The following is a 26,597-nucleotide window of genomic DNA, read 5'->3' on the forward strand; positions in this document are numbered from 1 at the left end:
AAAATCCAAAAGGAAATTCAGGAGAAACTTCTTTACCCAGAGAGCGGTGAGAATGTGGAACTCGCTGCCACAGGGAGGGGTTGAGGCGAATAGTATCGATGTATTTAAGGGGAGGCTGGACAAGCGCATGGGGGAGAAGGGAATAGAGGGTTATGCTGATAGATTTACAGGCTCGAAGGGCCGAATGGCCTACTCCTGCACCTATTTTCTATGTTTCTAGATGAGGAAAGACGGGAGGAGGCTCGAGTGGAGCATAAACTCTGGCATGGCCTGTTTCGGTAATCCTTATGTAATCCTATGTAACTAGCTCCCAGAGTGTGGATTACCAGAGGAGGGAGATAGAGACATAGAGAGAGGGAGAGGAGTCCCTTTAACCTGAAGGACATTGTTCTTTTTCAGGACTACAACTCCCAGAGAGCCTCACTCACCAGCCAAGGTGTTTGTAAATGAAAAATGTTTCTTTTTCCTGTTCTTTCCTTCTCTGCGTCGTTCCCCCACACCATATAATTTCATTATCATTATTTTGAAGCATGCGGCCTTGCATTTGGAAAAGCCTGGTGAAGCCATCTTCCAGTGACTACAACTCCCAGAGGCCTTCAGTGATGCACGCACGCGCAGTAGCACACATGCTTTATTTTTAAAATCAATATTCTCACTTTTATTTTCCCCACCGAGCCACTGGCGCCCTTGGTCTTAGGCCATTGATGTGAACGTTTTCTGATCATCGGCGCCTAATAATAATAATAAAATCGATTTGCCTTGGCGAAGTGGCGGGAAGAAAAGGGGGGAGGGGACTACATTTCCCGGCGTGCCCGCGGCGAGCAAAGGACTACATTTCCCGGCGTGCCCCGCCGGCGGCAGGTTGAGGCCGCCCCGCCCCTCTCCCCCGGCGCACGCGCAGTGGTGCCGGAGCGGGGTGGCCATGGCAATGGCAATGGCGACCTGTGGAATTTAAAGCCTCGGGGGCCCTGAGCCAGGGAGGCGGTGCCTGCTTCTGGAAACACCGAGCTGGGCCTGAGCAGGGGAGGGCAGGGGGAAGGTGGAGGATGGAAGCAGGTGTGTGTGTTTTTTATAGCCATTGTCCAAGGGTGGCTGGGATCTTCCCTTTCCCCCTTCCCTCCCCTTTTTTCCCCCTTCCCCCTTCCCCTTTTCTCAATCTCCTTCCCACACTCTCAAGTTGCTGGCTCCTTGCCAGGGTGGACTTGGCTAAGTGGTCTCTCTTTTTTTCCCCCCAAGATTTGAAGGCCGGCCATTCAACTGTGGGAGGCATCACTTCCCATCCTTTTACCCATCCCTCTCCGCGCAGCCTATCCTACACCGGCACCAAGGGGTGCATTTGTACGCAAGAAAGAAAGGCTTGCATTTTTTAAGGGGTTATGGGGAGCGGGCGGCATAGTGGACCCGAATCCAGGATCCGATCGGATCAGCCATGATTGTTTTAAATGGTGGAGCAGGCTCGAGGGGCTGTATGGCCTACTCCTGCTCCTGTTTCTTAGGTTCGTATGTTATTTTTACAGCGCCTTTCACCACTGGCCCCCTCCCACCCACTCGGCGCTTTGTAGCCAATGAAGTACTTTTTTTTTTTTGGTTTTGAAGTTGTATTGTAGACAATCTGCACCCACAGGAAGCTCCCAGAAACAGCAAAATAACTGGATCGTCTGTTTTTGTGATGTTGGTTGAGGGTTGAATATTGGCCCAGGACACCGGGGAGAACACCCCTCTCCCCCGCCCCCCCTCTTCTTTTAAAACAGTGCCATGGGATCTTTTGCATCCATCTGAGCGGGCTGACATGCAGTCTAGCTGTACTCCACCAACTTTGTGAGGGATTGGCTCTGGGCACTGGGGATAACTCATCCCCTGCTCTTCTTCCAGTAGTGGCCGTGGGATTGTTTGTGTCCACCCGAGAGGGCAGACGGGATCTCGGTTTAGCGTCTCGTCCAAAAGACGGCTCCCCCGGCAGTGCAGCGCTCCCTCAGCACTGACACTTGGAGCGTTAGCTTAGATTATTGTGGTCGAGGCTCTGGAATGGGACTGCGAACTCGCGACCTTTGAACTCAGAGGCGGGGGTGCTACCCACGGAACCACGGCTGCCGTGGCGATAGTGGTTGGGAGCAAGCCCACTCAAATCACCAAACTCTGCGAAGTTTGGAGAATTTCAACCCAGCACCTTCCTTAGCTGTTTCAGCCTGGTTTCCTTGAATTTTGCTGAGTCAATCTGGGCTCAAGCGTTTTTGAAGGGAAGTTCTTTGGGTAGAGCGTAGGGGGGGGAAATGGCCTCTTCAGCACTGCAAGATAAGGAAGGGTAAAATGAGACGGGGGTCCCATTTCTGATCGGTTAGTCAGTAACTGCCGCTGGAAAGTGCATGTTTTATGACAAGGAGGCAAACAGTCTTGAGTGTGATGCCCTTGCGGTTGAATAGCCATTAAAAGCAAGCTCCTGTCAAATTGATGCAATATACTTGTGCTCACGCCTGTTGCAGTGTGTCCATATTCGCAGAAAGTAGGGGATTGCTTAAATCGAAGGGGTTGTTCCTATCTTTAAACAGCTGTGGGAAAACCACGTGATACAGCTGTTCTTCTTTTATACTGCATTGTGTGAAGTTTCTCCAATTCCACTCGGATGGAGAGACCCAAGTCTGAGTCTGAGATTTTGCGGTTCTGTGGGTTGGCCTGTTTGGTGGGCTGACTCACTTATTTCACAATGCGCTGTGGTGAGTAATCGGAGGCCTGAATTCTGATAAGTGGAGTATGTTTTGCAAGGTGCTGGTGACTTTGAACCCATGGTTGCAAAAGCTTTTCGCCACTATCGCCTCTGAGTCAGAAGGTCGTGTGGGTTTAAGTTCTAATCCCGAGGTTTAAGCACGTAATTTAAGCTGTCACATCAGTACAATGATGAGTCGAGAGCTAGCTTATTTCTGATAAGATACTCATCAGATGTGGCTTCCCTTGCCCCGTGTCTGAGCCCGTTGTAGACAAATTAGAGATTGATTGCCATGACTAGTCATCGAATCCATTGTGACTGTATCACGCAACTACCAGGATGGTGGGAGGTGAACTCGATGGATCCTTAGTCGTGGATGAGAGGGTTACCTTATGAGGAGAGATTGAGTAGAATGGGACTATATCCTCTGGGGTTTGGAAGAATCTGAGGTGATCTCATTGAAATGTATAGCATTCTGAGAGGGCTTGACAAGGTAGATGCTGAGAGGTTGTTTCCCCCCCAGGCTGGAGAGTCTAGAACTAGGGGGTCTCAGGATAAGGGGTGGGCCATTTAGGACCATTTAGATGAGGAGGACTTTCTTCACTCAGAGGGTGGTGAATGTTTGGAATTCTCGACCCCAGAGGGCTGTGAAGGCCCAGTCGTTGAGTATAATTCAAGGCTGAGATCGATAGATTTTTGGATATTGAGGGAATCGAGGGATATGGGGATCGGGCGGGAAAGTGGAGTTGAGGTCGAAGGTCAGCCGTGATCTTATTGAATGGCGGGGCAGGCTCGAGGGGCCGAATGGCCGACTCCTGCTCCGAATTCTTCTGTTCTAGCAACTTTCTGTTCCTCACCCCAGGGTAAATCTCTGCAGAGGTTTGCTAATGTCGTCTAACGATGGTTTGAAGTGGTTTCTTGTGCTGGGAGAAATTGAACTCTTTTATCAGCAAACTTCTTAAAATGAGGCATCTTTCAAAGTAAGTGGTATCAACTTGCATTCATTCATCTAATGGACCCTGTTTGGCTGGTTGAGGGGATTGAGTTTCTGCATTGCTCCGAACTCCCAGAGGAGATAATTATGCTCGCAATGATTCTGCCCCTCTAGGCTGAAAAGATATTTGGGAGGGGAGGGATGTAAAAATGAAGCTTTAAAAACGACACCTTTTGTTCCTAACCGTGCGTACTTGCTCTGGGTGTTCCAAAGTGCTGTGACATGGAGGTAGATTGTGATTTGCATATTTTTGTTCCCCTCCCCACACACACGCACACACCTTTTCAGCGAGTAACAGGAAATGAGGGAAAAAACAACCTGTGGATGAATCAGTTAGTCAACCTATGTTTTTATTGCTACCACCTAGCTTCACTGGCAAGGCCGGCATTTATTGCCCATCCCTAGCTGCCGGTTACTAAGCAACGGCCTTTGCGACCTGGAAGCAGTTTACTTGCCTGCCTTTTGACTGCATGAAGGCCAAAGGAAGGAAAGGTAGGGGACAAACTCTAGAGGAGATTTGAAGCTTGTGCCTGCCTCCTGGACAGCCCCGGGGGAGGGAGGGAGGGAGTGGGGGGGGAAGCTGTACGAAAGGGACTGCTTGCTCTTTTAATCTGTTTTTGAGTTCACTTGCAAATGTTCGAATTACTTTTTGTTATTAAGCCATGTAGCACACCTCAAAGCCAAGGAAAACTGCTCCTCTGGCCAGTGGTCACTGTTGCAACATTTACAAGGGGAGAGGGCAGTGGAATGGAATCGGGTGGGGCGAAAGAACAAGTTTGTGTTTTATATAACTCTCTGGCCGTCCCAAAGCACTTCTCAGCCAGTTAAGTACTTTTGAAGTGTAGCCACTGTTGTAATGTAGGGACATAAGAACATAGGAAATAGGAGCAGGAGTCGGCCATTCGGCCCCTCGAGCCTGCTCCGCCATTTAATAAGATCATGGCTGATCCGATCATGGACTCAGCTCCACTTCCCCGCCCGCTTCCCATAACCTTTTGCTCCCTTATCTCTCAAATATCTGTCTATCTCCACCTTTAAATATATTCAGTGACCCAGCCTCCACAGCTCTCTGGGGCAGAGAATTCCAAAGATTCCCGACCCGCTGAGAGAAGAAATTCCTCCTCACCTCAGTTTTAAATGAGCGACCCCTTATTCTGAGACTATGCCCCCTAGTTTTAGTTTCCCCTATGAGTGGAAACATCCTCTCTGCACCCATATTGTCGAGCCCCTCGTTATCTTGTATGTTTCGATAAGATCATTCTGAACTCCAATGAGTATAGACTCAACCTATCTTCATAAAACAACCCCCTCATCTCCAGAATTAACCGAGTGAACCTTCTCTGAACAGCCTCCAATGCAAGTATATCCTTACTTAAATACGGAGACCAAAACTGTACGCAGTACTCCAGGTGTGGCCTCACCAATACCCTGTACAGTTGTAGCAGGACTTCTCTGCTTTTATACTCTATCCCCCTTGCAATAAAGGCCAACACTCCATTTGCCTTCCTGATCACTTGCTGTACCTGCATACTAACTTTTTGCGTTTCGTGCACAAGAACCCCCAGGTCCCTCTGTACTGCAGCACTTTGCAATTTTTCTCCATTTAAATTATAATTTGCTTTTCTGTTTTTTTTCTGCCAAAGTGGATAACCTCACATTTTCCCACATTATACTCTTATCTGCCAAATCTTTGCCCGCTCACTTAGCCTGCCTATATCCCTTTGCAGATTTCTTGTGTCCTCCTCACAGTTTGCTCTCCCACCTATCTTTGTATCATCAGCAGAAATGTGGCAGCCAATTTGCCCACAGCAAACTCCCACAAACAACGATCGCAACAACTTGCATTTATATAGCGCCTTTAACGTAGTAAAACGTCCCAAGGCGTTTCACAGGAGCGATTATCAAACAAATTTTGACGGCAAGCCACATAAGGAGATATTCGGGCAGGTGATGGTAGGTTTTAAGGAGCGTCTTCAAGGGGGATAGAGAAGTTTAGGGAGGGAATTCCAGAGCTTGGGGCCTTGGCAGCTGATGGCATGGCCGCCAATAGTGGAGGGATTGTCATCAGGGATTTTCAAGAGGGCAGAATTAGAGGAGCGCAGACATCTCGGGAGGGGTTGTGGGGCTGGAGGAGATTACAGAGATAGGGAGGGGGCGAGGGCCATGGAGGGATTTGAAAACCAGGATGAGAATTTTAAAATCGAGGCGTTGCTTAACCGGGAGCCAATGTAGATCAGCGAGCACAGTGGGTGATGGGTGAGCGGGACTCGGTGCGAGTTAGAACATGGGGCAGCGAGCACAGAGGGTGATGGGCGAGCGGGACTCGGTGCGAGTTAGAACACTGGGCAGTAGAGTTTTGGGTTACCTCAAGTTTGAGAGTAGAACGTGGGAGGCCGGCCAAGAGTGCACTGGAATGGTCAAGTCTAGAGGTAACAAAGACAAAACAGTGGGCAATTAAACTATTTTAGTGGCATTGGTTGAGGGATAAATATTGGCCAGGACACTGGGGAGAACCCTCCTGCTCTTCTTCGAAATAGTGTCGGTGGATCTTTTACGTCCACCTGAAAGGGAAGACGGGATCTCGGTTTAATGTTTCAGCTGAAAAACTGCACCTCTGACAGTGCGGTGCTTCCTCAGCACTGCACAGAAGCGTCAACCTAGATTTATGTGCTAAAGTCCCTGGAGCGGGACTTGAACCCATAACCTTCTGACTCCGAGGTGAGGGTGCTGCCCACTGAGCCACAGCTGACACTAATAAACAGAATGGATGATGATGTGCGTACAGTTTTGGTCTCTGTATTTAAGGAAGGATATACTTGCATTGGAGGCTGTTCAGAGAAGTTGATTCCGGAGATGAGGGGGTTGACTTATGAAGATAGGTTGGGCCTATACATTGGAGTTTAGAAGAATGAGAGGTGATCTTATTGAAACGCATAAGATTATGAGGGGGCTTGACCAGGTGGATGCAGAGAGGAAGATTCCACTGATGGGGGAGACTAGAACTCGGAGGCATGGTCTTAGAATAAGGGGCCGCCCATTTAAAACTGAGATGAGGAGAAATTTCTTCTGAGGGTCATGAATCTGTGGAATTCTCTGCCCCAGAGAGCTGTGGAGGCTGGGTCATTGAATATATTTAAGGCGGAGATAGACACATTTTTGAGCGATAAGGGAGTGAAGTGTTAATGGGGAGCGGGCGGTGAAGTGGAGCCGAGTCCATGATCGGATCAGCCATGGTCTTATTGAATGGCGGAGCAGGCTCAAGGGGCCGAATGGCCGACTCTTGCTCCTATTTCTTAGGTTCTTATGAAAGGAGATGGTAATGGGACAAGTAAAGGAACAAAAGATGGGTGTAGAAGAGGTGGAAATGGGAATGGCAGAATCATCAATAGCTGCCGACTGGGAGCAGCAGTTAATGATCTGACCTATTTGGACTCGATGTTGAGTCCGGAAAGCTGTAAAGTACCTGTTTGTACTTCGCCCAGTCGCACTCCAGATTGCCACTGCAATGCTGCGGACTATATCACCGGGCTGCAGCTCAGTGGGACTAGAGTCACCAGGGCGATTGGGTTGGACTTTCTGATCGGAGCTCAAATCGCTAACTCCGACTCCCTCTCTTTTTATTTTCTTTTTGTTTCGTTCTCACAGACCTTGCAATGAAGAGCTTGGATTCTCCATACCTGTGTCACCCAGGGCGGCCAAAAAGAAACTCCTTCACTCGCCTGTAAGGGCAACCTTCGCCTCAAACCTAAGGAATTTCCAAGTTGACCTCCAAACTGTGTGTGTGTCGCCTCACACTTCGTTACCGTTGGTGGCGAATTCCCGAGATGTTCACAGGACTCTGAGATTTTGATCCCCTTTTTTTTTTGGTTTCTCTCCTTTGTTTTTTTTTTACGCTAGTCATCGGCCCGTCAGATTCTAGGCATGGCGTCCGTGGCTGGCAGGGACGCTGCGCCGGGCGCCAAGCCGGCCTTTGCCAAGCCGTTGAATGACCTGGACTTCCACTCGGGCGCCCGGATCGAGGAGATCACCAAGCTGATCCAGGAGTTCGGCAAGCACGAGATGAGGGACTTCGATGACCAGCGCGCGCTGGAGGTGCACACGGCCAAAGACTTCATCTTCTCCATGTTGGGTGAGTCAGCACAAGTAAGGAACAACATACATTTCACAACCTCAGGACGTCCCAAAGTGCCCAACAGCCAATGAATAACTTTTTTTTTTTGGAAGTGTAGTCACTGTTGTAGGTTCACCAGGTGGATTCCTGAGATGAAGGGGTTGTCTCATGAGAAAAGGTTGGGCTTGTACTCGTTTGAGTTCAGAAGAATGAGCAGTGATCATGCTGAGACGTATTAAGATTCTGAGGGGGCTCGACAAGGTATAGGCAGAGAGGATGTTTCCCCTCGGGATGGGGGGCGGGGGGGCGGAGATCTAGAACTAGGGAACATAGTTTCAGAATAAGGGGTCGCCCATTTAGAACTGAGGAGGAATTTCTTCACTCAGAGGAAATTCTTCAATCTTTGGAATTCTCTGTCCCAGAGAGCTGTGGAGGCTGGCTCATTGAATATATTTAAGGTGGACAGATTTTTGAAGGATAAGGGAGTGAAGGGTTATAGGGAGCCGGTAGGGAAGTGGAGTTTTGGCTCAGATTACATCAGCCATGATCTTATTGAATGGCGGAGCTGGCTCGAGGGGCTAAATGGCCGACTCCTGCTCCTATTTCTTATGTAATCCAAAGAAGTGTAGTCATGCGAAGAGAAAAAGATTAGTGAAGACAAACGTAGGTTCCTTGCAGTCGGATTCAGTTGAATTTATAATGGGGAGCAAAGAAATGGCAGACCAATTGAACAAATACTTTGGTTCTGTCTTCACGAAGGAAGGCACAAATAACCTTCCGGAAGTACTGGGGGACCGAGGGTCTAGTGAGAAAGAGGAACTGAAGGATATCCTTATTAGGCGGGAAATTGTGTTAGGGAAATTGATGGGATTGAAGGCCAATAAATCCCCGGGGCCTGATAGTCTGCATCCCAGAGTACTTGAGGAAGTGGCCCTAGAATTAGTGGATGCATTGGTGATCATTTTCCAACAGTCTATCGACTCTGGATCAGTTCCTATGGACTGGAGGGTAGCTAATGTAACACCACTTTTTAAAAAGGGAGGGAGAGAGAAAGCAGGTAATTATAGACCGGTTAGCCTGACATCAGTAGTGGGGAAAATGTTGGAATCAATTATTAAAGATGAAATAGCAGCGCATTTGGAAAGCACTGACAGGATTGGTCCAAGTCAACATGGATTTATGAAAGGGAAATCATGCTTGACAAATCTTCTGGAATTTTTTGAGGATGTAACTAGTAGAGTGGACAAGGGAGAACCAGTGGATATGGTGTATTTGGACTTTCAAAAGGTTTTTGACAAGGTCCCACACAAGAGATTGGTGTGCAAAATTAAAGCACATGGTATTGGGGATAATACACTGACGTGGATAGAGAACCAGTTGGCAGACAGGAAGCAGAGAGTCGGGATAAACGGGTCCTTTTCAGAATGGCAGGCAGTGACTAGTGGCGTGCCGCAGGGCTCAGTGCTGGGACACCAGATCTTTACAATATACATCAATGATTTGGATGAAGGAATTGAGTGTAATTTCTCCAAGTTTGCAGATGACACTAAACTGGGTGGCGGTGTGAGCTGTGAAGGGGATGCTAAGAGGCTGCAGGGTGACTTGGACAGGTTAGGTGAGTGGACAAATGCATGGCAGATGTAGTATAATGTGGCTAAATGTGAGGTTATCCATTTTGGGGGCAAAACGCAAAGACAGAATATTATCTGAATGGCGGCAGATTAGGAAAAGGGGAGGTGCAACGAGACCTGGGTGTCATGGTTCATCAGTCATTGAAAGTTGGCATGCAGGTACAGCAGGCAGTGAAGAAGGCAAATGGTATGTTGGCCTTCATAGCTAGGGGATTTGAGTATAAGAGCAGGGAGGTCTTACTGCAGTTGTACAGGGCCTTGGTGAGGCCTCACCTGGAATATTGTGTTCAGTTTTGGTCTCCTAATCTGAGGAAGGACGTTCTTGCTATTGAGGGAGTGCAGCGAAGGTTCACCAGACTGATTCCAGGGATGGCAAGACTGACATATGAGGAGAGACTGGATCAACTGGGCCTTTATACATTGGAGTTTAGAAGGTTGAGAGGGGATCTCATAGAAACATATAAGATTCTGACGGAACTGGACAGGTTAGATGCGGGTAGAATGTTCCCGATGTTGGGGAAGTCCAGAACCAGGGGACGCAGTCTTAGAATAAGGGGTAGGCCATTTAGGACTGAGATGAGGAGAAATTTCTTCACTCCGTGTTGTTAACCTGTGGAATACCCTGCCGCAGAGAGTTGTTGATGCTAGTTCATTGGATATATTCAAGAGGGAGTTAGATATGGCCCTTACGGCTAAAGGGATCAAGGGGTATGGAGAGAAAGCAGGAAAGGGGTACTGAGGTGAATGATCAGCCACAATCTTCTTGAATGGTGGTGCAGGCTCGAAGGGCCGAATGGCCTAGCCCTGCACCTATTTTCTATGTTTCTGTGCTTCTAAAGGAAGAACTTTAATTTCACAACTTCTGGAAGTCCCAAAGTGCTTTACGGCCAAAGTAGTACCTGTACTTTTTTTCGAGGTGTAGTCACTGTTGCATTGTGGGAAACGCTGCAGCCAATCTGCGCACAGCAAGCTCCCACAAACAGTAATGTAATAATGGCCCAGATCATCCGTTTTTGTTATAAATATTCGCCCCAGGACACCGGGGAGAACTCCCTTGCTCTTCTTCGAAATAGTGGCCGTGGGATCCATTACGGCCAGCTGAGACAGCACCTCCGACAGTGCAGCACTCCTTCAGAACTGGGAGTGACAGCCTAGATTTATGTGCTCAAGTCCCTGAAGTGGGACTTGAACCCAAAACCTTCTGACTCGGAGGCGAGTGTGCCATCATCAATAGTGGCCATGGGATCTTTTACGTCCACTTGAGAGAGCAGACGGGGCCTCGGTTTGATGCCTCATCCGAAAGACGGCCCCTCCGACAGTGCGGCGCTCCCTCAGCACTGCACCGGGAGTGTCAGCCTGGATTCTGTGCTCCAGTCTCTGGCGTGGGAGTCGAACCCCCAATCTTCTGACTCCGAGGCGAGAGGACGCTACCCACTGAGCCACAGCTGACACAATGTCAGTGCACCCGTGGGAATGAAGTGGTGGCACGTAAGGCCCTCCTCCCAGTTGTACATCGAAATTACAACATTAGAAGCAGGCCGTTCGACCCAACCAGTCCGTGTTGGTGTTTATCTTCCGCATGAGCAGTGCTAATTCCATGTGCCTGCTCTGTTCCCCTTTCCCATGCCCCCTCCCTTCAATCACCTATCTGCAACAACTTGTATTTATATAGCACCTTTAATGTAGTGAAACATCCCGAGGCGCTTCACAGGAGTATTATGAGATTTTTTTTAAAAAATTGACACCGCATAAGGAGAAATTAGGGCAGGTGTACAAAAGCTTGGTCAAAGAGGTAGGTTTTAAGGAGCGTCTTGAAGGAGGAAAGAGAGGTGGAGAGGTTTAGGGAGGGCGTTCCAGAGCTTGGGGGCCCAGGCAACAAAAGGCAAGGCCACCGATGACTGAGTGATTACAATCAGGGAGGACAGAATTGGAGGAGCACAGACATCTTTGGGAGGGCGGTGGGGAGGTTGGCTGTGGGGCTGGAGGAGATTAGAGATAAGTAGGGGCGAGAACATGGAGGGATTTGAAAGCAAGGTTGAGAATTTTGAAATCAAGCTTGCATTTATAGAAGAACACAAGAAATAGGAGCAGGAGTCGGCCATTTGGCCCCTCGAGCCTGCTCCGCCATTTAATAAGATCATGGCTGATCCGATCATGGACTCGGTTCCACTTCCCCGCCCGCTCCCCATAACCCTTTACTCCCTTATCGCTCAAAAATCTGTCGTATCTCCGCTTTAAATTTATTCAATGTCCCAGCTTCCTCAGCTCTCTGAGGCAGTGAATTCCACAGATTTACAACCCTCTGAGAGAAGAAATTTCTCCTCATCTCAGTTTTAAATGGGCGGCCCCTTATTCTGAGACTATGTCCTCTAAGTTTTAGTTTCCTCTATGATTGGAAACATCCTCTCTGCATCCACCTTGTCGAGCTCCCTCGGAATCTGATATGTTTCGATAAGATCACCTTTCATTCTTCTGAATTCCAATGAGTATAGGCCCAACCTACTCAACATATTTTCATAAGTCAAGCCCCCTCATCTCTGGAATCAACCGAGTGAACCTTCTCTGAACAGCCTCCAATGCAAGTATATCCTTCCTTAAATATGGAGACCAAAACTGTACGCAGTACTCCAGGTGTGGCCTCACCAATACCCTGTACAGTTGTAGCAGGACTTCCCTGCTTTTATACTCCATCCCCCTTGCAATAAAGGCCAACATTCCATTTGCCTTCCTGATCACTTGCTTTACCTGCATACTAATTTTTTGTGTTTCATGCACAAGGATCCCCAGGTCCCTCTGTACTGCAGCACTTTGCAATTTTTCTCCATTTAAATTATAATTTGCTTTTCTATTTTTTTTCTGCCAAAGTGGATAACCTCACATTTTCCCACATTATACTCCATCTGCCAATTTTTTGCCCACTCACTTAGCCTGTCTATATCCCCTTGCAGATTTTTTGTGTCCTCCTCACAATTTGCTTTTCCTCCCATCTTTGTATCATCAGCAAACTTGGCTACATTACACTCAGTCCCTTCATCCAAGTCATTAATATAGATTGTAAATAGTTTAGGACCCAGCACCGATCCCTGCGGTACCCCACTAGTTACTGTTTGCCAACCGGAAAATTACCCATTTATCCCGACTCTCTGTTTTCTGTTCATTAGCCAATCCTCTATCCATGCTAATATATTATCCCCAATCCCATGAACTTTTATCTTGTGCAGTAACCTTTTATGTGGCACCTTATCGAATGCCTTCTGGAAATCCAAATACACCACATCTACTGGTTCCCCCTTATCCATCCTGCTTGTTACATCCTCAAAGAACTCCAGCAAATTTGTCAAACATGATTTCCCTTTCGTAAAACCATGCTGACTCTGCTTGATTGAATTATGCTTTTCCAAATGTCCCGCTACTGCTTCCTTAATAATGGACTCCAGCATTTTCCCAACGACAGATGTTAGCCGAACTGGTCTATAGTTTCCTGCTTTTTGTCTGCCTCCTTTTTTAAGTAGGGGCGTTACATTTGCTGTTTTCCAATCCGCTGGGACCGCCCCAGAATCCAGGGAATTTTGGTAAATTACAACCAATGCATCCACTATCTCTGCAGCCACTTCTTTTAAAACCCTAGGATGTAAGCCATCAGGTCCAGGGGACTTGTCCGCCTTTAGTCCCATTATTTTACCGAGTATTACTTCTTTAGTGATAATGATTGTATTAAGTTCCTCCCTCCCTTATAACCCCTTAATTATCCACTATTGGGATGTTTTTAGTGTTTTGTACTGTGAAGACCGATACAAAATATTTGTTCAACATCTCTGCCATTTCCCTGTTCCCTATTATTAATTCCCCAGTCTCATCCTCCAGGGGACCAACATTTACTTTAGCCACTCTTTTCCTTTTTATGTAGCTATAGAAACTCTTACTATCTGTTTTTATATTTTGTGCTAGTTTACTTTCAGAATCTATCTTCCCTCTCTTTATCATTATTTTAGTCGTTCTTTGCTGGCTTTTAAAAAGTTTCCTAATCCTCTGGCCTTCCACTAGTCTTGGCCACATTGTATGCCCTTGTTTTCAATTTGATACCATCCCTTATTTCCTTCGTTAGCCATGGGATGGTTATCCCTTCTCTTGCAGTCTTTCCTTCTCATTGGGATATATTTTTGTTGCGAATTATGAAATATCTCCTTAAATGTCTGCCACTGCTCATCAACCGTCCCATACTTTAGTCTATTTTCCCGGTCCACTTTAACCAACTCTGCCTTCATACCTTTGTAGTCTCCTTTATTTAAGCTTAGGACACTGGTTTGAGATCCAATTTTCTCCCCCTCCAACTGAATTTGAAATTCAACCATGCTATGATCACTCATTCCTAGAGGATCCTTTACTAGCAGATCATTTATTAATCCTGTCTCATTACAAAGTGCCAGATCTAAAATAGCCTGCTCCCTGGTTGGTTCCGCAACGTACTGTTCAAGGAAACTATCCCGGATACACTCTGAACTCTACTTCAAGGCTACCCTGGCCAATTTGCTTTGTCCAATGAATATGAAGGTTAAAATCACTCAAGATTATTGTCATTTCCTTTTTACAAGCCTCCGTTATTTCTTGATTTCTACTCTGTCCAACAGTGTAGGAGGCCTATAGATTACACCTACCAGCGACTTTTCCCCCTTATTATTCCTTATCTCCATCCAAACTGATTCAACATCTTGATCGTCTGAGCCAATATCGTTTCTCACAAACGCACTGATCTCCTCCTTTATTATCAGTGTTACCCCACCTCCTTTTTCCTTTCTGTCTGTCCTTCCGAATTGTCAATTACCCTTGAATAGTTCGTTCCCAGTCTTGGTCACCTTGCAACCACGCCTCCTGTAATGGCTATCAGATCATACCCATTACAGCAGTGACTACACTTCAAAAAGTACTTCATTGGCTGTGGCTTCCAGGGGCCATGAAAGGCGCTATATAAATGCAGGTCTCCCTTAAGGGAGGGAGGGAGGGAGGAGGTGGGGAGGGGGAGGGAGGGAGGAGGTGGGGGAGGGGGAGGGAGGGAGGAGGTGGGGAGAGGGAGGGAGGAGGTGGGGAGAGGGGAGGGAGGAGGGGGAGGGGAGGGAGGGAGGTGGGGGGAGGGAGGAGGGGGGAGGGAGGGGGAGGTGGGGGAGAGGGAGGGAGGAGGGGAGAGGGAGGGAGGAGGTGGGGGAGGGAGGGAGGAGGGGTGGGGGTGAGGGAGGGAGGGAGGAGGTGGGGGAGGAGGGAGGGAGGGGGAGGAGGGAGGGAGGGGGAGAGGGAGGAGGTGGGAGGGAGGGAGGGAGGAGGGAGGGAGGGAGGAGGTGGGAGGGAGGGAGGAGGTGGGAGGGGAGGGAGGGAGGTGGGAGGGAGGGAGGGAGGAGGTGGGGAGGGAGGGAGGAGGGGGAGGAGGGAGGGAGGGAGGGAGGGGGAGGGTGGGAGGGAGGGGAGGAGAGGGAGGGAGGAGAGGGAGGGAGGGGGGAAAGGGGGAGGAAATTAAACTAGGAGCCACAAAAAGAGATTAATTAATAAATCAAATGGGGAATTCAGGAGAAACATCTTTACCCAGAGAGCGGAGAGAATGTGGGACTCGCTGCCACAGGGAGTGGTTTGAGGCGAATAGCAGGGATGTTTTTAAGGGGAAGCTGGATAAACACATAAGGGAGAAAGGAATAAAGAGGATCTGCAGTGGCTCAGTGGGTGGCACTCTCTCTCTCGCCCCTGAGTCAGAAGGTTCTGGGTTCGAGTCCTACTCCAGAGACTTGAGCACAAATCTAGTCTGACACCCCAGTGCAGTGCTGAGGGAGCGCCGCACTGTGGGAGGGGCAGTGCTGAGGGAGCGCCGCACTGTGGGAGGGGCAGTGCTGAGGGAGCGCCCACTGTGGGAGGGGCAGTGCTGAGGGAGCGCCGCACTGTCGGGAGGGGCAGTGCTGAGGGAGCGCCACTGTCGGAGGGGCAGTGCTGAGGGAGCGCCGCACTGTCGGAGGGGCAGTGCTGAGGGAGCGCCGCACTGTGGAAGGGGCAGTGCTGAGGGAGCGCCGCACTGTCGGAGGGGCAGTGCTGAGGGAGCGCCGCACTGTCGGAGGGGCAGTGCTGAGGGAGTGCCGCACTGTCGGAGGGGCAGTGCTGAGGGAGCGCCGCACTGTCAGAGGTGCCGTCTTTCGGATGAGGCGTTAAACCGAGGCCCTCTCTGCTCTCTCGAGTGGATGTAAATGATTCCATTGCACTATTGGAGGAAGAGCAGGGGAGTTCTCCCCTGGGGCCAATATTTATCCCTCAACCAACATCACTTTTTTAAAAGAAAAAGTCGATCTGCTGTTTGTGGGAGAAAAAGTCGATCTGCTGTTTGTGGGAGCTTGCTGTGCGCAAAGTGGCTGCTGCGTTTCCTACATGATGTGAGAATGCCTAGATAATCTGTTATATTGATTGAGGGATAAATATTGGCCCCAGGACACCGCGGAGAACTCCCCCTGCTCTTCTTCGAAATAGTGGCCACGGGATCTTTTATGCCCACCTGAGAGGGCAGACGGGGCCTCGGTTCAAAGTCTCATCTGAAAGACGGCACCTCCGACAGTGCGGCGCTCCCTCGGCAGTGCTCTGGAGTGTTAGCTGAGATTTTTGTGCTCGGGTCCCTGGAGTGGGACTCGAACCCACAACCTTCTGACTCCGAGGCGAGTGTGCTGCCCACTGAGCCACGGCTGACACTCATTGGCTGTCAAGTGTTTTTGGGACGTCGTGAATGGAGCTGTATAAATGCAAGTCTTATTATGCTGATGGGGTGAGATGGAGAGGGGTGGGAGGAGGCGGTCCGTGTCGAGCATAAACACCGCCACGGACCTGTTTGGCCGAATGGCCTGTTTCTGTGCTGTAAGTTCCAGGCAACAATCTCGATGGGAGAGCGGGTGTTGGTTAGACTGCCGCCCAAAAGGCAGACCAGACACTGTGTGGAGGAATTTCTCTCTTTGCTTTCGAACTCCTGAACGGCCCTGGGTGAGATTCTGAGTCGTAAGTGCGGGCGGGAATTTAGCCACAGTCCCTGTACGGTTCAGCTCCGAGTTAGAATCTCCTGCCGACGTGGAGGCACTCTGGTTTCAGCAGTGATGGGCACCGCTGGCAAAGAAAAGACTGAGTCAAAGAGACATGCCTCTGGGGAGGTGGTCGCATTCTTGAGAGGTGAGCGGTCGAAGGGAATTTCGCTGTTTCCTCCTCCGAGTAGGTGGATTGTAGCCCAACCCTAGGGACCGTCACCAAATCACCTTTTGCTTGAATGGTGTGTTGCTCCCAGCACATACACACCAATCCCAGCGTGCCAACATATTCTCCCCCAAGTACTGGAACTGGACGGTGACATTAAAAAAAAAATGCTTTCCTAGCTTCCCTGCTGTTGGGTTCAACACTGGTAATTTCATATATTTATAGATTACATTACACCGGATATACAGCACCGAAACGGGCCGTTCGGCCCAACCATTGCGTGCCAGTGTTTATGCTCCACTCGAGCCTCCTCCCGTCTTTCCTCATCTAAATCTATCAGCATAACCCTCTATTCCCTTCTCCCCCATGCGCTTGTCCAGCCTCCCCTTAAATGTATCGATACTATTCACCTCAACCCCTCCCTGTGGCAGCGAGTTCCACATTCTCACGCTCTCTGGGTAAAGAAGTTTCTCCTGAATGACCCATTTGGATTTCTCGGTGACGATCTTATATTGATGGCCTCTAGTTATGCTCTTCCCCACAAGTGGAAACACTCTCTCTGTATCCACTCGATCAAAACCTTTCATCATTTTAAAGACCTCTATTAGGTCACCCCTCAGCCTTCTATTTTCAAGAGAAAAGAGACCCAGCCTGTTCATCCTTTTTTGATATGTATACCCTCACATTTCTGGTATCCTCCTTGTAAATCTTCTCCGCTCCCTCTCCAGTGTCAGCCGTGGCTCAGTGGGTAGCACACTCGCCTCGTGAGTCAGAAGATTGTGGGTTCAAGTCCCGCTGCAGGGACTTGAGCACAAAAAAAAAATCTTGGGCTGATACTCCCAGTGCAGTGCTGAGGGAGCGCCGCACTGTCGGAGGTGCCGTCTTTCGGATGAAACGTTAAACCGAGGCCCCGTCTGCCCTCTCGGGTGGATATAAAAGATCCCATGGCACAATTTCGAAGAAGAGCAGGGGAGTTATCCCGGTGTCCTGGGGCCAATATTTATCCCTCAATCAACATAACATTTAAAAAAAAAGGTTATCTGGTCATTATCACATTGCTGTTTGTGGGAGCTTGCTGTGCGCAAATTGCCTGCTGTGTTTCCCACATTACAACAGTGACTACACTCCAAAAGTATTTATTTGGCTGTAAAGCGCTTTTGAGATGTCCGGTGGTTGTGAAAGGCGCTATATAAATGCAAGTCTTTTATATCCTTTTTATAATATGGCGACCAGAACTGCACGCAGTACTCCAGGTGTGATCTAACTACAGGTTTAGCGTAACTTTTCAATGCTTCCCTTCTAGATTGTCCCTCTGACATTGGCTGAGTTCAGTGAACTCTGCTTCGGTCAAGCATCAAACTTGGAGAGCGTTGCCCATCCCTAGTTGTCGTGAGAAGGTGGCGGTAATTTAAGTGGTTTTCTCGGCCACTTCAAGGGGCAGGTCAGAGTCAGCCCCACTGGTGTGGGACTGGAGTCACGTGTAGGCTGCACCGGGTAAAGAGGACCGGTTTCCTTCCCTGAGAGACGTTCGTGAGCCAGTTGGGTTTTAGAATCACAGAACGGTTACAGCACAGAAGGAGGCCATTCGGCCCGTCGAGTCCGTGCCGGCTCTCTGCAAGAGCACCTCAGCCAGTCGCACTCCCCCCCCCCCCCCCCCCCCCCTGCCCTTTCCCCGTAGCCCTGCAATTTTTTTTCCTTCAGCTACTTATCCAATTCCCTTTTGAAAACCGCGATTGAGTCTGCCTCCACCGCCCTCTCGGGCAGCGCATTCCAGATCCTAACCACTCGCTACGTAAAAAAGGCTTATCCTCGTGTCGCCTTTGGTCCTTCTGCCAATCGCCTTAAATCTGTGTCCTCTGGTTCCCGACCCTTCCACCAATGGGAACAGTTTCTCCCTTTCTCTACTCTGTCCAGACCCCTCATGATTGTGAACACCTCGATCAAATCTCCTCTCGACCTTCTCTGCTCCGAGGGAGAACAACTCCAGCTTCTCCAGTCTATCCCCGTAACCGAAGTCCCTCATCCCTGGAGCCATTCTCGTCAATCTTTTTATCGACAGTCCGACAGCTTCCTGTCGCTCTTGCTGGAGGTGAATTTCCACGGTGGGTTGCGTACGAAAATGAAGGACAGGGCAAGGCCGACTTGTCCATGTAACCTGTCCCATCGAGTTGCGTTTCCTTGTTCATCACTCTATAGTATAGACACTCCCCAACACACCCCTCCAGGTTACACGCATCAAGAAATTCAGAGCTCGATCCTAACTGGGGAAGTCGGGAAGATGGCAGCTCCACGAGGAGCTCCCAAGAAAACAAACTTAAACTTCGACACTTGAGCCACCTGACAACTTTCACTCTCAACCTCCTCCCTGCCCACTGTCTAAACCTTCCCTAACCTTAATCGACCCTAATAGTGGGGTACATTCTCTTTAAATTTTACCTTAAATCTTTATTCCTATAATCCACAAATTCGGGCCTACCTCATGCGCAAATCTTCCTCCTAAACCCCACAGCACTCTTCGATGACCACCACCATCACCAACGACGACTGAGCTAGATAATGGCCTATTGAATCCACGCTCATTTAAACATGTGAGGGGGGGATTGATGCTGAGAGGTTGTTTCCCCCGGGCTGGGGAGTCTAGAACCAGGGGGTCACACAGTCTCAGGATAAGGGGGCGGCCATTTAGGACTGAGATGAGGAGGAATTTCTTCACTCAGAGGGTGGTGAATCTTTGGAGTTCTCTGCCCCAGAGGGCTGTGGAGGCTCAGTCGTTGAGTATATTCAAGACGGAGATCGATAGATTTTTGTATTCTCGGGAAATCAAGGGATAAGGGGATCGGGCGGGAAAGTGGAGTTGAGGCCGATGATCAGCCATGATATTGAATGGCGGAGCAGGCTCGAGGGGCCGAATGGCCGACTCCTGCTCCTATTCTGTTCTTTTATTTAATTTCCTGGGAGAGATGAAAAACAGACTTTTAAAAAAAAAAACAGGTCGGTGGGGGTGGGGAAATCTGGACAATTCCCCCCCCCCCCCCCCCCCCCCCCCCCAGCCCTTAGTTGATTAAACTAGTCCAGGAGATCACATTGACCCCGATTTTACGACATACGATGCCTACCTCTTGTACAAGGTGATCTCTGCCCCAGCCAGAAATGGGTCCAGCTCTCGCTCGAAGGAATTCAGCAAGTCTGGCCCCGTCACTGAGGTCCCTCATCCTGGGAACCATTCTGTAAATCCATCGCATGGGTCGTCAGCCTGGTCCACAGGTCCGCCGTTCTCTTGGTGGGGGGGGGGGGGGGGGAGAAACAGGAACTGCCGAACATCCAACCTAGTTCTGCCCTTGCATAACTTGTAAGGGTGACCCCCTCCCCCTGCATCCTCCCTATCCAGTTGAAATATTTAGTCTGAATTAGAACTAGCGAGCATAATCTTAGAATAAGGGGCAGCTGAGATGAGGAGAAATTTCTTCTCTGAGGGTTGTAAATCTCTGGAATTTGCTGCCTCAGAGAGCTGTGGAAGCTGGGACATTGAATATATTTAAGACAGAAGCAGACAGTTTCTTAAACGATAAGGGGTTATGGGGAGCGGGCGGGGAGGTGGACCTGAGTCCATGATCGGATCAGCCATGATCGTATTAAATAGCGGAGTAGGCTCGAGCGGGAATTTTTTTTTTAAAAAACAGTAAAAGGGAATATTATTTGAATGGGGAGAAATTACAACATGCTGCGGTGCAGAGGGACCTGGGGGTCCTTGTGCATGAAACTCTTTTAGGGAGTTAACGGAAAAAACATTAAATCGTGCCCCCCGATCTGGGGGAAACACCAACATTTACAATGCCATTTTTGGCACAGAATTGAATTTTTCTCCAAGTGCCCCCTATAAAAGGGGAGGGGGACACTAAAAGCACCGGCAATTAAAACAAATTAAACTTTAAAACGTAAAATCAAATTAAAATTTGGTTGCCGGGCGTGACGATGCACTCCAGTCCCTCCGGTGCCCACCTCTCGCGGAAGGCCGCGAGCGACCTTGTGCATGAATCCCAAAAAGTTAGTTTGCAGGTGCAGCAGGTAATCAGGAAGGCGAATGGAATGTTGGCCTTCATTGCGAGAGGGATGGAGTACAAAAGCAGGGAGGTCCTTCTGCAACTGTATAGGGTATTGGTGAGGCCGCACCTGGAGTACTGCGTGCAGTTTTGGTCACCTTACTTAAGGAAGGATATACTAGCTTTGGAGGGGGTACAGAGACGATTCACTAGACTGATTCCGGAGATGAGGGGGTTACCTTATGATGATAGATTGAGTAGACTGGGTCTTTACTCGTTGGAGTTCAGAAGGATGAGGGGTGATCTTATAGAAACATTTAAAATCATGAAAGGGATAGACAAGATAGAGGCAGAGAGGTTGTTTCCACTGGTCGGGGAGACTAGAACTAGGGGGCACAGCCTCAAAATACGGGAGAGCCAATTTAAAACTGAGAAGGAATTTCTTCTCCCAGAGGGTTGTGAATCTGTGGAATTCTCTGCCCAGGGAAGCAGTTGAGGCTAGCTCATTGAATGTATTCAAGTCACAGATAGATAGATTTTTAACCAATAAGAGAATTAAGGATTACGGGGAGCGGGCGGGTAAGTGGAGCTGAGTCCACGGCCAGATCAGCCATGATCTTGTTGAATGGCGGAGCAGGCTCGAGGGGCTCGATGGCCTACTCCTGCTCCTAATTCTTATGTTCTTATGTCCTGCTCCTATTTCTTATGTTCTTAACTTGCTAAACAATGAACGCTTTGCTGTCTCTTTCCCCCCCCCCCCCCCCCCCGCCCACAGGACTGGTGCAGAAGCTGGACCACAAGCTGCCCGTGTCCAACGAGTACCTGCTGCTCTCCGGGGGGGTCCGCGAGGGGGTGGTCGACATGGACCCCGACGAGCTGGGCGACTACGCCAGGGGCACGGACTACGACGCCGACTTCACGCTGCTGGTGCCGGCGCTGAAGCTGCACGACCGCAACCAGCCGGTCACGCTGGACATGCGCCACTCGGCCCCCTGCCACTCGTGGCTCAGCCTGCGCCTCTTCGACGAGGGCACCCTGGCCAAGTGGAAGGACTGCTGCACGGAGACCCAGGCCGCCGACGACGCAGGCGGGGAGGGCGGCAGCTACTACTTCTCGCCCACCAAGGTGGCGGACTGGTTCTTCCGCTCGGTGGCGGCGGTGATCGCCGAGGTGCGCCGCCACCCCCAGCGGGGCATGCCGGGGGTGGCGGCGGTGGAGAAGAACGGCGCGGTGGTCTCGGTCATCCTGAGCGTGGGCCGCAGCCGCCTGCTCTACGACATCGTGCCCGTGGTGTCCTTCAAGGGCTGGCCGGCTGTGGCCCAGAACTGGCTGACGGAGAACCACTTCTGGGACGGCAAGATCACGGAGGAGGAGGTGATCAGCGGCTTCTACCTGGTTCCCGCCTGCTCCGGCCTGGGCGACCGCCACAACGAGTGGCGGCTGGCCTTCTCGCGCAGCGAGGTACAGCTGAAGAAGTGCATCTCCGTGCCCCTGATCCAGGCCTACCAAGCCTACAAAGCAGTGATCACCAAGCTGCTCTCCCGGCCCCGGGCGATCAGCCCCTACCACCTGAGGAGCCTAATGCTGTGGGCCTGCGACCGGCTGCCGTCCAGCTTCCTGGGCCAGGCCAGCAACACGGCCCACTTCCTGCTGGGCCTGCTGGACGACCTGGCCCACTGCCTGGTCAACAAGGCCTGCCCCAACTACTTCCTGCCCCAGTGCAACATGTTCGAACAGCTGTCCGACGGGGCGGCCCTGCTGCTGGCCTGCCGCCTCTCCTCGGTGCGCTCCGACCCGGCCGGCCACCTGCGCAGCGCCGTCGAGCACGCCAAGGCCGCCGGCCGGCTGTCCCAGGAGCTGCGGCGGGCCACGCCGAGCCCGGACTCCCCCTCCTCCTCCTCCACCCGGTCGGAGGCCGGCCACCGGCAGCAGAACGATGACAGCCTGGCCCGCAAGCTCCAGCAGCTCGTGACAGAGAACCAGGGCAAGTCGATCTCGGTCTTCCTCAACCCGGACGACGTCAGCAAGCCTCACTTCAGGATCGACGACAAGTTTTTCTGAGGGACGGTGGGACCAGTGGCCCGGGGACCGTACGCCGTCCGACAGATGTGGCCATTCGCTCCCCTTCCCCCCCCCCCCCCCCACCCCCACTGCATTGTGGGATACTGGCGGCCATGCTGTCCCACTGCATTGTGGGATACTGGCGGCCATGCTGTCCCACTGCATTGTGGGATACTGGCGGCCATGGTGTCCCACTGCATTGTGGGATACTGGCGGCCATGCTGTCCCACTGCATTGTGGGATACTGGCGGCCATGCTGTCCCGCTGCATTGTGGGATACTGGCGGCGGTGCTGTCCCGCTGCATTGTGGGATACTGGTGACCGTTATGTTCCGCTGCATTGTGGAATACTGGTGACCATTATGTCCCGCTGCATTGTGGAATACTAGTGGCCGTGCTGTCCCGCTGCATTGTGGGATACTGGTGACCATTATGTCTCGCTGCATTGTGGAATATTAGTGGCCGTGCTGTCCCGCTGCATTGTGGGATACTGGCGGTGGTGCTGTCACGCTGCATTGTGGGATACTGGGGGTCATACTGTGCCAATGGACGTTCAATAATGGTTCTCAACACTCTACAGCTTTTTCTGTTTATTATTGTATCGGCCTATTTATTTAGGAGGAGGGGGCAGAAACGGCATAACTTGCATGAGCTATTGAGATTAACCAACAAGTTAATAGCTGTCTAATCTCTTTTGACTCAACCTCATCAGAAACCCAAGCCAGCGTTGCTGAGTCAGAACCAGCACATCCTGTGCTGTCACCGGAACTAGATTGCACAAAATGGCAGCCGTACAACCCTCGATTTCCCGTTCGTCCTTCCGACCTCGCGGGGGGTGGGGGGGGCGCCTGGCCTGTGGCGAGAAACGTTGCAAGCTGCACAACTCCAAGCCAACGTGCCGGTGGGTGCAAGCACCCAGGGTGTACCCACCGGAAGCAAGTCACGCCACGGCAAAATGTGCCACCTTCATCGTTTCCGTACCCAGCCGCAACATCGTCGTAGTGACTGAGCTGGGCGCACCCTCGATGGTGTCCTTCGTCAGGTTAAACGGGCAAACGGAAAGTGGGGCGGGGTGGTGGAGGATAGGTTGTGTAGCTGGGGTTCCAGTGACTTAATCGCAGCTCGCCAGGGTTGTCATTTTTAATGAGGGATCCTGAACTTGCTACTTTTTTTTGTTTTTGGGATTGAATTTTATGCAGATGCTTATCGTGTATTTCCAAAAGCGGTTTGTTTTCAACAGCAGCACAAGCAGGTTGGAAAAGGCAAGTGAGGCGGTTAAGTGGCATGCACCAGTCCACCCAGTTTTTCCTGGCGGCTCTGTTAGATAGGTTCCAATACCTGCTGGAAGTGCAATGAGGTTCAGTGTGCTTCACGTGTGAGTGTGTGTGTGTGTCTCTCTCGCTGTCTCTGTGTGTGTCTCTCCCCACCCAACTGAGTCACACAGAGACCAGCCTCAGTTCTGGCACAATCCCTGCGTTCTGCCGAGTCAGCCAGAATAGCTCTGCTTAACCCTAGCGCCTTTGGGCTAGGGAGGGGGAAGATCAGTCGGACTCCCTGCTCGCTCTCTGGGCTTCCCGCTCCTGCTCGCTCTCTGGGCTTCCCGCTCTTGCTCGCTCTCTGGGCTCCCCACTCCACTCCCGCTCGCTCTCCGGGCTGCCCCCTACTCCCACTCGCTCTCTGGGCTCTTCTCCTCCGCACCCCCCGCCCCCCCCCTTCCCGCTTGCTCTCTGGCCTTGCGGTAACATGCTCCTGGAAGGGTTGAGGGCAGGCTCAGCTGGCAGTGCAGCACCGAGGGAGTGCAGCACTGCTAGAGGTGCCGTCCTACAGTCGAGACGCTGAAGCACGTTCCGGCCTCTCCATTCGGGTGAACGTTAAACTGCGATGGGCCGACTGGAAAGGTTGGAACGATGGAGGGACGGGTTCAGGAGAGCGGCCATCATCCAAGCCAATCTTGTAAATGTTTCTGCGGGAATTCCTAGAGTTTAATTTTGTTTTTTGTGCAGTCCCAATTTGTAACAGCAGCGAGTGAGAATGTTTAAGAGTGGTTTGGGGGTGGGGCCAGCACGACCCGGGGGGGTGGGGGGGCAGTAGTGTGGGAGAATCTTGTCTTTTCAGACTGTTGGGAAGGGTGGGGTGGTGCGTAGATGAAGAGGCGGGGAGTCTTTCCTACATCTACTGTGAGGTTACTGAGGGAGTGTGGAAAGGAATGGGGGCAGGGGGGTGTGGAGGGAAGTGAGGCTGTCGCGCTCCTTTTTCTCTTTCGCTCTTGTGATGTCTTTAGACACGGCTACGCAAGTGCATACACTACAAGATGGCGCCTAACAACTGTGATCACATGACCTTTTATTGTTACATCAGTAGTCCACTAGGTGGAGCTCTATTACGGCTCCCTCTCTGTCTCTCGCTCTTTCTCTTTCTCGCTCTCTCTTTCTCTCTCGTCTTTCTCTCTCGTCTTTCTCTCTCGTCTTTCTCTCTCGTCTTTCTCTCTCGTCTTTCTCTCTCGTCTTTCTCTCTCGTCTTTCTCTCTCGTCTTTCTCTCTCGTCTTTCTCTCTCGTCTTTCTCTCTCGTCTTTCTCTCTCGTCTTTCTCTCTCGTCTTTCTCTCTCGTCTTTCTCTCTCGTCTTTCTCTCTCGTCTTTCTCTCTCGTCTTTCTCTCTCGTCTTTCTCTCTCGTCTTTCTCTCTCGTCTTTCTCTCTCGTCTTTCTCTCTCGTCTTTCTCTCTCGTCTTTCTCTCTCGTCTTTCTCTCTCGTCTTTCTCTCTCGTCTTTCTCTCTCGTCTTTCTCTCTCGTCTTTCTCTCTCGTCTTTCTCTCTCGTCTTTCTCTCTCGTCTTTCTCTCTCGTCTTTCTCGCTCTCTGGCTGCAGAGCGCATGTGGAGGGGGGAGGGTGGTCTCGGCCTTGTTGCTAATGGTGGGTGGGGTGAGAGAGGGTGTCTTAGCCCTGCTGCTGACCAAACCCAGGAGAGCAGCCTGTGCGTCGCGAAGTGTTGGTGAGAAATGGGTGTCGCACGCTGCGATACTCTCGGTTGAAGCCGCTTGCCTGTATAAAATTTCCAAAGATGAACTGTGATCAGGACTTAAAATGTTTATTGTGTGTTGCATTGTCGAATGGCTGTATGTTGAAACAGCGAGGTGGGGCTTGTCTGTGGTTACATCTGACAGACAAGTTTAAGCAACTTGGTTCAAGGAGCGGCTGCAAACCAGGCTTGGGTCCTTGGGCGTTGGCCATTAATGAACTCTACCTCAGCTGCAGTAAGGCTCTTTGGGGTTCTCCGCCCTCCTTGCTGGGCTGTGTTGTGCCGACAGGGAGGGTGATGTCTTATCTAGGGGAGGGTGGCAATTAACTGCTGCCTTGTACATGAATCGTTTTGATCTAGATAGGTTGAAGAGGACTATCCCAGATTTTCTTCCCTCCCAAATTGGCCTGGGTTTTTTAAAATCTGTTTCTTTGCCTCCCCTGTTTGCCTCCCCTGGGAGATCTCGCAGTTTCCGAGAGGGCGACATCAGGGCAGTCAGTGATCAGCATCCAGAGGAACGGAGTGACATTTTGGCCTAAAATATCCTTTTTGATGAGTTCCCAATCTCGCCCGGGCTACTGGCTAAAGGAAATCTCACCCGGTGAGGCGATCTGTGTTGCCAGCACATAACCCCAGAGACACAGGATGGTTCGGTTGGTGTAGTGCCCTGTGTTGCATGCACTCCAACATCCAAGACGCCTAACAGGAATGTTGTAAGACAAAATAGATAAATTTGACACCGAGCCACATAAGAAATTAGGGCAGGTGACCAGAAGCTTGGTCAAAGAGGTAGGTTTTAAGCAGCGTCTTGAAGGAGGACAATGAGGCGGTCTCGGGAGGGAGTT

At 50.6% G+C, this 26,597-nt stretch overlaps 1 protein-coding gene across 4 annotated transcripts; it reads left to right on the top strand.

Moving 5' to 3' along the window:
- Nucleotides 1–919: 919 nt before the first annotated feature.
- On the top strand, nt 920–24,776 carry LOC139232657 (nucleotidyltransferase MB21D2-like). 4 transcript variants are annotated; one of them, XM_070863113.1, is made up of 4 exons: nt 1,041–1,056; nt 4,063–4,187; nt 7,341–7,824; nt 21,453–24,776. In XM_070863113.1, exons 3-4 carry the CDS (start codon nt 7,617–7,619, stop codon nt 22,736–22,738), a joined length of 1,494 nt encoding a protein of 497 aa, XP_070719214.1. In that variant the 5' UTR covers nt 1,041–1,056; nt 4,063–4,187; nt 7,341–7,616; the 3' UTR covers nt 22,739–24,776. The 4 variants fall into 4 exon arrangements, with proteins under 4 accessions (XP_070719215.1, XP_070719217.1, XP_070719214.1 ...); XM_070863114.1 differs by lacking the exon at nt 4,063–4,187 and having other exon boundaries at nt 920–1,056; XM_070863115.1 differs by lacking the exons at nt 1,041–1,056; nt 4,063–4,187 and adding an exon at nt 3,470–3,681.
- Nucleotides 24,777–26,597: the final 1,821 nt, after the last annotated feature.

This window comes from Pristiophorus japonicus, chromosome 20, assembly GCF_044704955.1.
Source record: "Pristiophorus japonicus isolate sPriJap1 chromosome 20, sPriJap1.hap1, whole genome shotgun sequence".
In the NCBI taxonomy this organism is placed as follows: Eukaryota; Metazoa; Chordata; class Chondrichthyes; family Pristiophoridae; genus Pristiophorus; species Pristiophorus japonicus.

Bases quoted from the DNA above. Each gene is read 5' to 3' on its own strand.
- LOC139232657 (XM_070863114.1), top strand. From the start codon at position 7,617: ATGGCGTCCGTGGCTGGCAGGGACGCTGCGCCGGGCGCCAAGCCGGCC. The intron at 7,825-21,452 runs GTGAGTCAGCAC...CCCCGCCCACAG, and splicing joins CTTCATCTTCTCCATGTTGG to GACTGGTGCAGAAGCTGGAC.